This window comes from Benincasa hispida, unplaced genomic scaffold (genome assembly GCF_027475165.1).
Source record: "Benincasa hispida cultivar pf3 unplaced genomic scaffold, pf3_genome.v1.1 HicScf717, whole genome shotgun sequence".
In the NCBI taxonomy this organism is placed as follows: domain Eukaryota; kingdom Viridiplantae; phylum Streptophyta; class Magnoliopsida; order Cucurbitales; family Cucurbitaceae; genus Benincasa; species Benincasa hispida.
Window position 1 is genome coordinate 8,119 of NW_028326841.1, and position 15,565 is coordinate 23,683.

A 15,565-nucleotide genomic window follows, 5' to 3' on the forward strand; every position below is an offset into this window, starting at 1 on the left:
TTATTATTAACTTTACAATATATATTTTTTACTTATGATACAATCATATATACATATATTTATTTAAGTTTTATCATTTTTTTTGGATAATTTATTCTCCAACAATTCCTAAAAACAGTTTTTTAGCACTTTGTAAATAAAATATTCATTATATAAATTAAAATTGAGTTGTTAATCTTAATTTAATATATAAAAATAATTAAATCAATTTTTTACATATTAACAACTTACTTTCTTTTAGAACAGAAATAACTCGATCAACCCGAACCAACCCAACCCAAATGTTTCATGGTTGGGTTGGGTTCATCTTTTAAAAAGGGTTATTTGGGTTGAAGAAATTAACAAACCGAACAATTGGGTTGGGTTCAAAAAGTCCTCCAACCCAACCCAAGAACACCCTTAAGTAGCTTGATAATCGAAAGGTAATCTATTTTGGGGATTATCTTAATACAAATCGAAGAGGGGGTAGTGGAGAGCTTTTGGTTATCCATTCAAGGATGGAAGTGATTGATGTGAAATAAAAAATTTGTTTCTTAGGAGGATGAATCGTCCACGGGGGTTTCAAATTTTGAATATCTTAACATATGTCCCGACCCATTACAGGTATGTTGATAATTTTAGGTAGTTTTAATTAAAATGTATTTAAGAATTTATCTTAATAAGGGTGATAACACATGACCGGATACTTTGGACTTTGCAGATTCATAATAATAAATAATTATTTTTTTAATTGAAAGTTGTTTCTATTTGGTTTTTATTTTTCCAAATGTAACATTAAAATTTGTCATTCATCTTGTCAAATTTGAAATCCTAGAAAGAATATTATTTAGATCTAAATGGAGATTTAAAACTAAGATTTGTACCGAAATATCTCCATGGAAAGAGAAAATTGATACAACCCTAATTATGAGTTAGATAGATTAATTACATGAGTTGTAACGGCATTTTAAGATTAATAAAAAAATGGATTTACGTGCATCCCATGCGTTTTGTTGTAATTATAAAAAAATTTGAGTTATTTTTCAAATGTAGGAAAATGGTTAACTTATCTACAAATATAATAAAATGTCAGTATCTAATACTATCTATGTCGATCACTGGTACTAATAAATGTCTATCAGTGTCTATGTTTATTAGTGATATTTTGCTATATCTGAAAATTTTTCTAGTAATTTTACCATTTAAAATCAGGGGTTTCTACATAAAAGACCTTAAAAATAAGTCTATATTACATTGATGTCTTGAACATTTCATTTTTTACAAAAATGATCTATTGGTCTTCCTATTTTCACTGATATCAATGGCTATTTACAATATAGTCTTCACTTATATATATATATATTATTCTCTCTCCACTATGCATTTTCTCTTTCCCTCGTGAATATTATCTCTCTCGCATTCATATATTCTCTCTTCTCATGTTTTAATCTCATTTCTTCCTCTTCCCTCTCTTTTCTCCTTCTATCGGTATGAGTTGCAGGTGGATGATGGACGGCGTGGGACGATCCAACGACGAGGCGAGCACAGGACGACACGAACGATGATGGTGGACTTAGATTGAACGAACGACAGCGGTAGACATAGAGCGGACAAAAGATAATGGTGGACTTGGAGCAAATGAACGACGAACCTGATTCAACTTTTAGTTTTTTTTTTTCCTTTTTTTTATATATACTGTGATATATATGTATTTTTTTTAGCTTTGGTAGGAAATTTGATATTACTATGGTATATGTATTCCTTTATTTAATATAAACGATAGTTTTTTAAAAAAAAAAAAAAAAATTAGACTTCATGTATTATGATATATACAAATTTTGATTGTTGTGATTTTTGACTACCTAAATGGTATATATGATATATATACTGTGGCGTAAATGAAATTTATGAAGATTTATATACTGTGATATATTTCATATATTGGTTTATAACGTGATTGTCAAGTATTGAGTCAATCTCTAATTTATAAACAATAGTATATTTAAAATATTGGTTAGAATTTTTTTAAATACCTAACAAAATATTATAAGGTATATTTAAAATAACCATGAATCTATAAAAAAACAAGTAAGTTGATACGTGAAAACCAACGTAAATAGAAAATAAAATTTCATTAAATAATTTTTTTTCTAAATTGGAAAATGGAAAAATATTAAAATAAGTGTATTTCCTCTCTTCAATTGATAAATGAGAAAACTCATATTAAATGCATTTTCTCTCTCTATGATAAATGCATATATCATCTCCCTCGTGAAAGTAGCTTCGAAACTAGGAAAAAATATATAAAAAATCGAATATAAATAAATGAAAAAAAGGTATAATTGTCCAAAATTAATCCTAAAAATCATCTTTGAAGAAATTTAAATTTTAAGAGGTCATTTTGATTAAGGTTTTGTAGATGCACGGGAATAAATGATGCTTGAGAATAGAATATCTTGAAATAAGATGTCTGAGAATCAAATATGTGTTTGGTTATGTATGAAAATGAGAATACGATATAAGGGAATGCGTTATACTTTTATGCAATTATAAAGTATTAAATTAATTAAAAAAATTAATTTTCGTTAAGTTAATTTATTTTTATCACATTAATTCATTAAATCAATTTTAAGCCATTAAAATTTAATGAAGTTTACCCACTCACCGTCCAGTTTAGTATATTTACTATTAATTAATTTTTTATTGCACATTTATATTATCATTTTTTATTAAAAAATATTAGTAATGAAAGAGTTAATTAACTAATTATTTAATGTCTATTATAAGCCCCATATATATATATATACACACACAAAAGAAGTTGATATAAACTAATTGATTTTAAATCATCAAATTTAATTAAAAAAAATAACTATAATTATAGATTAAAACTAGATGTATAAAGTGTATAAGATTCTTTTAATTGAAAAAAAAAACTTATTTTATTATTATTTAATTAAATAATATCTTTTAAAAACTAATTAATAATTTTAATAATAGTTTATGAGGTAAATATATATTATCATTTAAATAAATATAATTATGATTATTCATAATTTTTTTAAGAAAAGATTATGATATTCATATTAATTCACAATAATAGAATAAATTATTAAATGAGCATTATTATTAATAAAATTAATTATATATGTCAATTATAAATTTTAATTTAAATATATTTATAAAAGAAGAAAAATAAATAAAATGAAATGATAAAAAGCAAGAGAAAGAAAAATTATTGAAAATAGAGAAAATTCATCTATTTGGATGGTTAAAAAAAAATCGAATATAAAATGTCTTGTAATAAGATAGTCATTTAAGGTAAAAAAATGTGTACTAAAAAAGTTTCGGAGTTTGCTATATTTTCGAATGAAACGGTAATTTATGCTGGAGGACCCAATTTCCCAAGGGAAGGAAGCCCAAAATGTCCTATGTTTGTGGGCTTTGTTATTTTTTCTCTTTGGCCCAATCGGTTAGGATTCTACAGATTTCAGAATCCACGGCGAAAACTCCGACCGGCGAACGGCTCCGACTCCAAGGCTTTGGTGGACGCTTCGAGAAGCTCTTTCGATTACCAGCTGCTACAATTTTCCATTTTCTCTTTCTTCGTCTTCACTTTGCTTTTTTTTTCTGCTCTTCCATGGCCGATTCCTCCGGCAAGCACGGGCGCGATCAGCCTATGGTATTGCCATTTTTCTCAATCTGCTGAAATTCAGAGATTAAACGCTCTATTTCCTTATTTTTATCTTTTTTGCTTTTAAAACGAGGAGAATGAAGTTTTTTTCCAATTGGTTATAGCACTTGTAGCTTTGAGTTGAGTTTCCAATTGCTGCATAATTCATTGTCTGTGGAAACGAGGCGGACTCGCTAAGTATGCAGCTGCCTTGGCTATTACCACGTGGTTTGTTGAACATCGGGATTCTGTGGGGTTTGATTATGTGCAGTTCTGTTCACTTGCATTGGAGTGATTAATGAGCTGAATATATTTAAATAGGGATTAGGAATTGTCGTTCTTGGTGTGTTAAGTTAAATGCACGGTTGCTTTTGTTGGCTTTTCTTATTGAGTTGTATGTGTTTTGGGGTCATTCTTTTTCTCCAGGATTTCCAGGGATTTTTGAATGACTTGCAGGATTGGGAACTCTCCTTTAAGGGAAAAGACAAGAAACTGAAGCCACAGGCCATTAGTAAAGAAAAGGAGGTATTACTCTTATCAAATTTTCAGCTGCATAGTGAACTGCACATTTTCAAAAACAAGAAACTGCTATCTCGGATGTTTATATTTATATTGGTTTACGTTTTGAAGAAAAACCTGGTGCTCAGTTCTAGTGTTTTGGTACATCTTGTTAAGTTATAATTTTTAGATTTAGCTGCTTATTCTTTAAGATGTTTAAATTTTGTTACAAGTGTGCATATGTAGATAATAATTTTAATTATCTCTTCATGAAATTGGCTTCATGCTTGGTAGAGATGCTCTCGAGAATAGTTTTGTTACATTTTCTGAGAAATAATATTAGTACTGTTATGGATTATTCGAGGGTCACCTTAAGTGATGTCATAGCCAACCAGGGTAGAAGGCAGACAGAAAAAGCTTCAGCAGCTGATTACTTGAAGCACTATGATGCTGTTAACCGTCTATCAAGAAATTTTCAGACTGATCAGAGTTTTGTTGATGCCGCTTCAGAGAAAGAACAGGTAGGTTATATTCTTTTGTTCATGTTTTTATGATGGAGATATAATTGGTGTAAACCATGAATGAACTTGACCCTTGACTGCACAGTGTGTATGATATATCTTTGTATTCCAGGGCAATGAGTATTTTAAGCAAAAGAAGTTTAAAGAAGCTATTGACTGCTATTCAAGAAGTATTGCTTTGTCCCCAACAGCTGTAGCCTTTGCAAATAGGGCTATGGCCTACCTAAAAATCAGAAGGTAAGTTTCAGCCCATAGATTCTAAGCTTTCTTCATTTAGATGCATAGGTATGGATCTGTTTTTGATTTTCCTTGAAAATGGGTCTTTGCTTTTTGTCTGTCTATAGCTTACATTTCTTGGAAACAAAATAATACACCTATGTTTTCAAGTTGTTTTTTTCTGCTATAATCTGTTTTGCCAATAAAATAGTGCTCTTAATATGACAAGCTATGAGTCTATGACTGTTAAATGTGTTAAATTGTTTGTTTCTTTGTTATCCTCTTGTTTCCACCTCCATTGAGTCAGATATCAGGAGGCTGAGGATGACTGTACAGAGGCCTTAAATTTAGATGATCGATATATTAAAGCATACTCACGCCGAGCAACAGCTAGAAAGGAACTTGGGAAGGCTAAAGAAGCCTTGGAGGGTAAAAAAATAAGCATTTTAATTGCATGTGGATCTTTCTATGCTTTTTATTTGACTGATGTATTTGACTGATTGCAGATGCTGATTTTGCTCAGAGATTGGAGCCTCACAACCAGGAGATCAAGAAGCAACATGCTGAGCTCAGAGCTTTTGTTGGGAAAGTAAGTTTTGCAACATTAGTATTTCAGATGATTTTTTTAAATACTGGGCCTCTCTTGAACTATGTACTGGTGAATGTGGGAGAGGGAGTTATGATTTTTCAGATGAGTTATGTTGACAAGATGATTTCTTTAATTTTTCTTGTACATGTTATCCATCTCGTAGGCAATTCTTGAGAAGGCATCTGGTGCTTCGAGAAGCTCCACAAAAGATAAGGAGACAGTTAGAAAATCTGACTCTGAAGCAAAAATCAAGGACATCCCTCCTGTCTCTAGCAGCACACCAAGGACAGGATTATCGGCAGCTCGAGAACGTGTTGATGTAAAGGTTTCTAATTCGTTATTGCCCATGGTATCCTGAATTTTCCTTTTTAAAAAATGTAGAGAATAGTTGAGGTGCATCTAAATGGAGCAAAACACTCACGGATTTATTTTTTAAAAAAAAACCAACAGAAACAAATGATTATCATGTAACATTTCAGTGAAGATCCAACTGGCCTATATTTTTAATAATTTATTCAACAGATTTCTCGCTCTATCTTGTTTCTTAAGCTTTTTAGAAACTATATTTTGCTATAATAAACTAATATATTGCTACTTTATAACCCCGTCGTCCTATTCGTCTTTTTCTAGGACTGCGGTGTAGTGTAGTGTATTACTTTGTTGAAATTCTCACGGAGAGAAAATTTGCTGATAAATCACTTATACTGCTCATATCTTGACTGTGGTGTCCTTTTCTGTATTTGTGTTAATTTTCTTTCCTCAAATTTGACCAAATATGATGGAGCAACGCCCCCACCCCTTGGTAATGAATCTAAAGATGATAATTCTTATTCTGAAGCTTGGTATCAGCCATATGATGTTTGAGGCTTTTGACTCTGTTCTTAGGAAAATGGTGGGGAAAATGCCGCCAAGACATCAGCGTATTTAGAAGAAAACGAGGACAGAAGCACAGGAGCTGAAATCGCTTACAAAAAAGTAGCAACTAATGGTTTTCACAAAGACTCAAGTTCATATGCGGGGGAATTGGAGGTCTCTAAATATCTGTTTGAACTCTTTTTCCTGCCTTGTACACTGCCGTTTGATTCTTTCCCATTTTTATGTTAGTTAAGTATATACCATATTTTGTTCCAAAGAAACGCAATAAGATTGCACCATCGGTTTCTTGTTTGCAAACCATTGCAGGATCCATCTAAAAAACACCATTGAAATCAAATAGAAATTTGCTTATTTTTCTATTTGGGCTGTTCCTATCACATCCTGTGCTTTGTGCAGCTCATTCTATAACTCTTCCTTTAATCGTTCTATACTAAGAAAAAAAGAAAAGGGTAGAAGAAGTTCTGAAGTCCTAATGCTTATATTGATCTATTTAAGAAATCTGTGATATTTGATGAGAAGTTCATTATCATAAGAGTTCACATTCTGATTCACATTTTTTTTTTCAATGAAAGAAAAAAGAAAAAAAAAATCTATAATAATCAAGGCATGCTAGGATATGGAATTAGACTATTGGAATTTGAGTCATCGAAGAGGCTTGGGTCGATTGTCAAAGGGTGACTTAAGTAAGCCCCTCGTTTGGTAGTTTGAAAAGAGCTCTCTCGAGTGTAACATAACAATTGACTGAATAGGAGACTTCTAGCTCTGAAATTCACTGATGCAGGCCAGATATATTATATAACCAATTCTCTCACAAGTTCGGGTGTAACATAACAATTGACTGAATAGGAGACTTCTAGCTCTGAAATTGACTGATGCAGGCCAGATATATTATATAACCAATTTTCTCACAAGTTATGTGCAAAATGAGCTTCAATGCCAACTGTATGTTTAGTTAGGAATGAGGGCTAGGAATAAGAGTGCTCTCTGTCAACTTTCTTTGAGGGATTATTTTGAAGGTGATCTCTCACTGACAAGCTCAAGCCTTATTCAAGGAAGATTCAGAGACAATAGATTACCTTCATGATTATTGACTAGTCAAATTGAAGCTCGTCCATTCAACGTCCTAATGTTCCTAAAGGACTTTAAATCATAGTGTGAGTGGATGGGAAGGTAAAAGGCTTCTACTTAACCTTTTCTCTCACCCTTTACCAATTTGTGAACCATGTTGTCAGCTCACGGTCGTTTGGATGCCATAGCCTATTCCTAATCCCTATGTAACTTTGCTATGGTTTGTTTTTGACACAATGATGTCTAAATTCTTTTGTTTTCACACCTATTCCACTCCTGCCAATGTTTTACAGAGAGATTGTGTTCCAAGAAAGCAGGAACTGAAGCCGTCAGTGCAGGAATTTGCTTCTCTAGCAGCTTCTAGAAGCATGGTTGAAGCTGCAAAAAACATTATAGCCCCAACGACTGCCTATCAATTTGAGGTTTCTTGGCGAGGATTCTCTGGTGATCGTGGACTGCAGGCTCGTCTTTTAAAGGTATCTAATCTAATATAGACAGACTATGCTGTCCTTGGTGTTGTGTTCATTTGGCTATCCAAGATAATATGAACATTTGTAGACTAGTTGCATATATATAAAAATTGTTTGATAAATATTAGAAGCGTGCTGCCATCTGAAAGGCTGTTTGTCAGTCAGTCAATTGTTTGATTTTTATTCATCATATCATCAATTTGTTTCCCAATGGAGCCCTGGAGCCACTTGCCGAGTGTATTAATTTACACGCTAGTTTTGACTACCTGATATAACATATGATATAGGTGTCTCTGCGTTTTCTTCCTGTTGAATATTCAAATAGCCGATATATCTGGGTATTAGAAAAAGACTTCTCACTTTTGTGGCGGTGAGCACTCTGCATGTTGGCATGACATTGGCAGCAAAGAATTCCACTTTGATAGCAGTAAATAAGTGTGTTGGGAAATCCGTTGAGCACAACATACTTGGCAATTAATTAGCACCCCCCCGCCGCCCCCCTTTATTTATTTATTTATTATTATCTGTTTTTATTTCTTCTTTATTATTATTTTTTAACGTAATTGTTTTCCTTATTAGGCCATTGCTCCAGCCAAGTTGCCCCAGATATTCAAAAATGCATTAACAGCTCCAATTTTAGTAGACATCGTCAAGTGTGTGGCTATGTTTTTCACGTAAGTTGAAATTTTCAAACTTGTCCCGAGGAACAGTTAGAATATGATTTAAAACATCAACGGTTAACAGACCATACTGGCTACCAATTTGCAGTGAAGAACCGGCTTTGGCTATCAGTTTTTTGGAAAATTTAGCCAAGGTCCCAAGATTCAGCATACTCATGATGTGTCTTCCATCCTCTGAAAAGTTTGGTAAGTTGTAGAAACCCTTCCCTCTTTACCTCTTCTTGATTGGTAACCTTCGTTTGGTATTTACTTTTTCCCCATATTTCTAACCTTCTTGGTTGAAAGTTTAGCATCTACGTTTGCAAGCAAATTTGTTAGGTAAAAAAAATTGGTTAAGATTGATCCGGTGTATCTCACTTACTATGTCCTTAAACAACATAGGCGTTCACTCTGAAGCCTTCTGGTCATTTTATTACTCCTCTTTCTCTGATATATGTCAATTTTGATAGGTTTTTTGTATTCTTTATGGCTCCGTGGGTGGACTCCTTCCTTTTGCGTTTGCTCCTTTCTTTCTCTTTCTTTTCTTTTCATAATAATTTTTCTCAAACAATAAAAAGAAAAACAATATCCTGTGTGGCACCGCGATGCTTCAGGCTGAATATGGGCTATGCAGCCATATCGATTCATGTTTGAGCTGTGAATTATGATTACCCCCTATTGTTTTGTTATCAGCTGTATGCTGGTCTTGAATAAGTAATGACATGTCTGAATTCTAGCCTGTATCTTTATATTTAAAACCAATCTTCAATATAGGGTGAAGACGGTAAGCATGAAAAACATTCACTGTGAAGAGGTGAATGCAAAATGCTCTAATTTATATTTTATTGGATAAATTTATATAGAAACTTGAATGTTATAGAGCTTCCTGACATTTCGGCCCATAGACTTTGAGGTCCAAGACCGTAGATTTTGTTAGGAACTGAAAGGTATATCCACGTAGTTACCCCCAAATAATATCAGAGATCTGAGGGCTTATCATGGCGAAATGTTTCGTTGATTTGCACTAATTTTAGTGCTTTGTGAAACAGATCTCCTCAAGATTTGGGATGAAGTATTTTGTGATGAGGCTGTTCCAATTGAGTACGCAGAAATGCTCGACAGCTTGCGTTCAAAGTACTTCCTTAAACAATGACAGACGTTTCTTTAATGAGAAGAAGCACTTCACCTTCAAACTCTGCCTTCTTAAGCCAACCCAGCTGCTTATCTTCACTGTAAAGTATCCAATTATTCTGTTTTTGGGATCATAATATGGCATGTTGACATATCTTACTCACGCAACGAAGTTAAATGTGTCCTTGAGTTCTAAGATTAGTATATTGACTCCTAGGTAGTAGGGTCCTTGGAAAGGTCTCAGTTATCCTATGATGTATGTTGTTTTAGTGCACTGCCACATGCTGGAGGATAGTTGAATGGTCCTTTCTACTCTTCTACTGGACCATCCTCAACTCAAAAGTCTTTATGTGAATGTGATTTGCAATTTTCATTGGTACTTAAGATTTGCTGTTGCATCACAATCTAGTTGGGGTCCAGAGTTTAAAATGGCCTTGGACAAATCATATGCTCCATTTTGCAATCTATGATATATAGGTGTCTACATTGCTGTCAATCATCTTTTTGTTTCTTATGACTTTATGAGTACTTATTGATGTTGATCCTCTCTCTATTTTTCGCCATGTCAATATAAATTTGATGTTTAAGACTTCTTTACTCATTTTAACAAATAATTTTTTTGGACCCTACGGGTCAATTTGGTGAAGAAGTTATTATTTTATCAAAATTGGTTAAATGAGAATAACAACTTCTTTGCAAAAGAAAAGACCTAATGTGAACATATTTCTAAACTTTATATAAGTGACTAAATAACCAAAATGAGTATAGTTTAACTAGTGTAAAGTTTGTGATATCGACTTTGAGATGAGGTTGGAATCCGTTGCTCCACCTATTGTCAATTTATATATGGAAGTGACCATTTTTTAATTAAAAATAAGAACTATGAATTAATTTTCAGCTTCATTTTGTATATTTTGAATTATAAGGATCATAATAATATTCTCTCTATAAACTTCTCCAAAATAACTATTTTGCTCCTTATTCTTATTAGTTCTTATTTTTTTAAGTATGACAATGGTGGAGTGGGAGATTCAACCTCCGATCTCTTTGATCAGAGTGTATGTCAATATCATTAAACCCATTTTGACTTATTCCTATTGGGTGGTAGTAAGTATTCTTATTAGTTAAATAGTTCGGTGGTAGTGAGTTAATATTGATTTTCTAATTTATGACCTTCGTTTGTTAAATGGTTGGTGGTATTGGGTTTTTCCCCCTCGTCTCTTTCTTCCACTATTCATTAATCTAAAGAGATTTTTGAAACTTCAATGAATAAAAAAAAACATAATAAACTAATCTATAAAGTAGTGGTATTTGGTATGATAAAAATGATTAATATGGTAAAGTTGATTGGGTAGGATTTTGTGGCTTCAACAGGAGTAATAAACTAAAATCCTTAAGGAGGTGTTTGATAAATGGGTATGAGTTATTGAGTTGGATGAGTATTTATTACTCATGTTTGTTAAACCCATAAAGAAAACCCCTGGATTATTAAAATCTCTTTTTTACCCACTCAAAACTCTCATTTTTTATCCCCTCAAAACTAGGACCTTTTATATTAATATGGTGTTTTCAAAACTTATTACGGAAATAAGGTTGTTTTGAAACTTATTAGAGAAATATTGTTGTTTGGCTAGAAGTCGAGGGTTGAGAATTCGATTAATGTAGAGGTCGAACGTCGAGAACTCGACAAATAAAGAAAAACTTGGAAACAATATGTATATTAGGGTTGTCGAAGGTTGAAGTTTCAACATACATAGGTCGAACATTAATTGAACGTTGAGAACTCGACAAACAAAGAAAAATTTGGAAACAATATGTATAAAGGGTTGTCGAAGATTGAAGTTTCGACATACATAAGTCGAAACTTCAACCCTCGACAAGTGAAATCTCGCTAATTTTGTGATGAGGATCTCGCTCTAGAAGGAAATCTCGTTAATTTTGTGATGAGAATCTCGCTCTATAAGGGAATCTCGCTAGAAATGTGGGTTGAATTTCGCTGGTAAGTTGAGCATCGCTAGGAAGACAGTTTGTTAAAGAAATGCTTGATCTCGCTCATGAGGAGGATCTCGCTCACCCTAATCTGATTTTCATTTCAAATTTGGTAGCTAATTTAATAGAGTTTTTGTGTTATATTACATAAATATTTTTTTCCAGTTCATAGCTTACTTTTTAGTTTTACAAAAATTTGATATGATGATTTGGTTCATTGTTTTTGTTGGATTCTTCCAAGGACCGATCTTATCTTATATGTTCAAATTCATTCTACTGTCATTTTTGTTGGTTCAAATATTAATAATGTGTATGTGTATTAATGCAGAGTCATCCCAATGCGAAGGGGATGTGGAACAAGCCATTCCCACATTACGATGACCTCTCCACCGTAGCAATAGGGCAATCAAGTGAAGACCCATACGTGATGGCGACGAATGCACTCAGAGAGTTTGAAGATGAGATTCGACTTGGATCACAGGACTGTCACACACCTGAGGTTCGCTAGATGGAATCACCATTAAATCAAGATGAAATAAATGAAGAGCCAGCAGAGCATTCTACAGGTAAAGCGAGTGTACTTGCCGAGTCATCTCGAGGCATAAGAGGAAAAGGCCATCATTCCAAGCTGAAATGAGCGACATCATGAGATCGACTGTTGAAATGCAGAGCACACACACAGGTAGACTTGCATCGTGACAAAAGGAGAAGTATGAGTTGGAGTTCAGACGTCTGAAGGAAGTAGTAAATGCCATATACAACATTGATGGCCTAGATGAGGATGATCAGGTCACCCTTATTGACCTCATTGTCACAGACATTCAGAAGACAAATTGCTTCTTTGTAGTACCAGAACACGCACGGAAGAGGTACTGCCTCTGTCTACTAGGAAGAAACATGTAGACTGACCACACCCCTATACTTTGTTTATAGTTCTTTTGGATAACAACAAATGGACAATGGACTATCATGTCGAAAAGAATGATAACTTTTGCATACGTCATTACATGTAATTTTTGTGTTTGATTTATGACACGGATATTATAAGTATCGAAAAGAACATATATTTTGTGAATTTTTTTTAGAAACGGCCATATGTTCGGTTGGTTCATATTATTTTTGTGATCTTATGAAAAATTTTAGTGTACTACATCACATTCTCACCATTATAATCAAATGAAAGGTAATTATCCTATGTACAATTTTAATTCCAAATATACTATCCATATTATATAAAAATAAACTGTATGATATGTGAAATAATAAAGTTAAGTTAGCAAGATTCAATATATACATACAATATATAATATACCAATTAATTGAGCAACAATATGAAATATATTTTGTTGGTATGTTTTACCGATTGAAGAAAATTAGAATTATTACAGTTTTTGAAAAGAATATATGAAAAATAATCTATTATGTTCTACAAATTGAGAAAAAAATTGTGATTGTCCCGTTTATGTCATGAATGATTTGAGAAAATTCGTATATATTTGAAAATTAATCAATAATAGCAAAGCATAAAACTAAAAATAAAAGAATGAAATAAAAAACAAACAGAAAAAAAAAATAGAACTAATCTCATTAACAAAAAACTGCCAACTCAACTCAACTCGATAATTTAACTCTCCAGATAATAATTACCAACTCAACTCAACTCAACTTTCTACTTTTATCACACACCAAACACACCCTAATTAATATTTTAACTAGTACTAGGCACTCATTCCGAAAAAATAAAAATAAAAACAAATAAATAAATGTACTAAGCTCTTTTCACAAGGGGACTATTATTGACATCCTCTTTATAGAATTATTATTAAATTTTAATAAATAAGGAGTTAGAATCATCTTCATTTAAAAAAAAAAAAAAGAAAAAAAAAATTAACTTATCTTTATACATGAAAATGAGTTTTTGTAACATAAAATTATTGAATCTAAGACTAGTCAATATTACTACAACTCGAAGGGACTGTATGGGGCGCTGAGATGATATAAGATGTGAGAGTTCTGATGTCTGGAGAGTTCTGATAGAATATGTTCAAGCACTGAAATGATATACGATACACGGAAGGAAAATGACGGTGAGATACGAAACACGTCTCGAAAATAGATCCACAAACAATTAAAATCGGTGAGATAGGATAATTGGCCTCTAAACACTGGGAGAAATCATCATAAATATTTCCCACCATTAGGACTATCTCATGTTGAAGAAGTCGGCCATTTTTTTTAGTTGTTTTTGGTGTTGTTTGATGGTTTTTTTTTTTTTTGTTTTGTTTCAAAGCCGCCCTCGACAACCTCGGCGTTCCCAAACTCCCGCCAAACCAACCCAAAATTTGAGAAGCACTATTTATGATTTAGCTTTATAAGAGATTTTGGAGATAAGCATTGTGTTGGGGGGGTTGTGTGGGTGTGGATTTGTTTATAATCATATCTAGCAATTTAAATAAATTATTGAATCAATTTTTTTTTTTTTTTATTCTTTATCCCTTTTTTTAATCTTTGATTTGAGAGAATTAGGTGCATTTTGTTTAAATGTATAATAAAAACTCAAAATTGTGAAAATTAGAGTATGTTTTATAAAATGTCTAGAGATTTTAAATATATCGACAAAGTCTTCGCTTATGAAATGTGTTATTTTATATTCTTTTCTACAATAAATATGAGGTACGAAGATTTGATGACTAAAGGAGGAGAATATGCCAATAACCTTTTAATTGCGTTCATGTTTGTGTGTCATTATACTTTTCAATGTAGTGTATGGTGAAATCTCGTTTGTTTGTGGCAACTTTGAGAGGAATGACTAAGGTTTATAGTATTAAATTTCTGTCGACAATGTACAGGTTTTTTCATTGATATTTTTATTTTTACATATCCATATGGGTTCAACATGGGTGAATCGATATTTTCATTATATCGTGAAAGATCCATAAAACATAAAAAATAAGCCCAACAAAATGTCATTGGTGTAAATATAATAATAAATGATGCTGAATGTTAACTAGTTTAAAAGTCATAAAATGTATATTTACTAATTTAAATTTATTTATAATTTCTTAGAAATATCACAAAAAACAAATCGAAATCGACATTTTATTGATCTTTTTTGATTTCTTTTGCCAAAATTAATATATCGATATTTTCGTCGACATCAATATTTTATATCATCCCGATCGAGACTATATCATCTCCTAACCTACATTTTTGGAAGGAGTGATCATAAATGATTGAAGTGTTTTTTTTATCTTTCATAATAATTCATTCTAATTCGAAATCGAAACGTTTCTTAGATTGAATTGAGAGAATGTTTTTCTAGTCATTAACCTATATTTCTACATTTCTAAGTGAATCATTGAAATAGTTTATATTAGTGGGTTAATATTACCTCTCTAATTCATTTTTCGAAGGTCGATTGATATTGAAGAGAGAGAATGTTTTTGAAGTCGTTATACATATTAATGTTGTAAAACCTTATAGTTTCTATTTTTTGTTTGTATTATATACATAAACACATTGTTATTTGTTAATATGGTATTTTATGAAGAAAAAAAAAAAAACAACTTGATAATTACTATATCAGCATTGACTTGAGTGGTTCCTAATCTTACCACCAAATGCAGATAGTTGTTGACCAGCAAATATGAGATAAATTATATTCTTAAAAAAATAAAAAAGGTTATTTTTTTCCTCATTTAAATGTGCATAAAATAATAGCAAAATGATTAAATTATCCCAAAGTCTCATAGCTTATAGTTGATTCAATTGTTTAGATTCCTTGCTTTAAACACAACCATAAGTGGGCACCTTATTATTGGGCCTTTCCATAAATCTTTTCTTTTTTTTCCCCTTACAAAAATGGTTGTTTTTATTGGCATTAAATTCCATAAAAT

The 15,565-nt window shown here is 32.0% G+C and overlaps 1 protein-coding gene across 6 annotated transcripts; it reads left to right on the top strand.

The window, feature by feature from the left end:
- Nucleotides 1-3,370: 3,370 nt before the first annotated feature.
- Nucleotides 3,371-10,064, top strand: LOC150029988 (uncharacterized). 6 transcript variants are annotated; one of them, XM_090310192.1, is made up of 12 exons: nt 3,371-3,661; nt 4,079-4,177; nt 4,546-4,671; nt 4,784-4,908; nt 5,195-5,316; nt 5,394-5,476; nt 5,640-5,795; nt 6,362-6,505; nt 7,714-7,896; nt 8,470-8,564; nt 8,659-8,756; nt 9,599-10,064. In XM_090310192.1, exons 1-12 carry the CDS (start codon nt 3,404-3,406, stop codon nt 9,700-9,702), a joined length of 1,593 nt encoding a protein of 530 aa, XP_090166318.1. In that variant the 5' UTR covers nt 3,371-3,403; the 3' UTR covers nt 9,703-10,064. The 6 variants fall into 6 exon arrangements, with proteins under 6 accessions (XP_090166318.1, XP_090166316.1, XP_090166317.1 ...); XM_090310190.1 differs by having other exon boundaries at nt 3,375-3,661; nt 5,640-5,825; XM_090310191.1 differs by having other exon boundaries at nt 3,375-3,661; nt 5,640-5,801.
- The last annotated feature ends 5,501 nt before the right edge of the window (nt 10,065-15,565 follow it).

Excerpts from the sequence above, each read along its gene's own strand:
- LOC150029988 (XM_090310190.1), top strand. The coding sequence starts at position 3,404 with ATGTCCTATGTTTGTGGGCTTTGTTATTTTTTCTCTTTGGCCCAATCG. Across the intron at positions 3,662-4,078 it reads ACGGGCGCGATCAGCCTATG|GATTTCCAGGGATTTTTGAA; the intron begins GTATTGCCATTT and ends CTTTTTCTCCAG. Across the intron at positions 5,826-6,361 it reads CTAATTCGTTATTGCCCATG|GAAAATGGTGGGGAAAATGC; the intron begins GTATCCTGAATT and ends CTCTGTTCTTAG.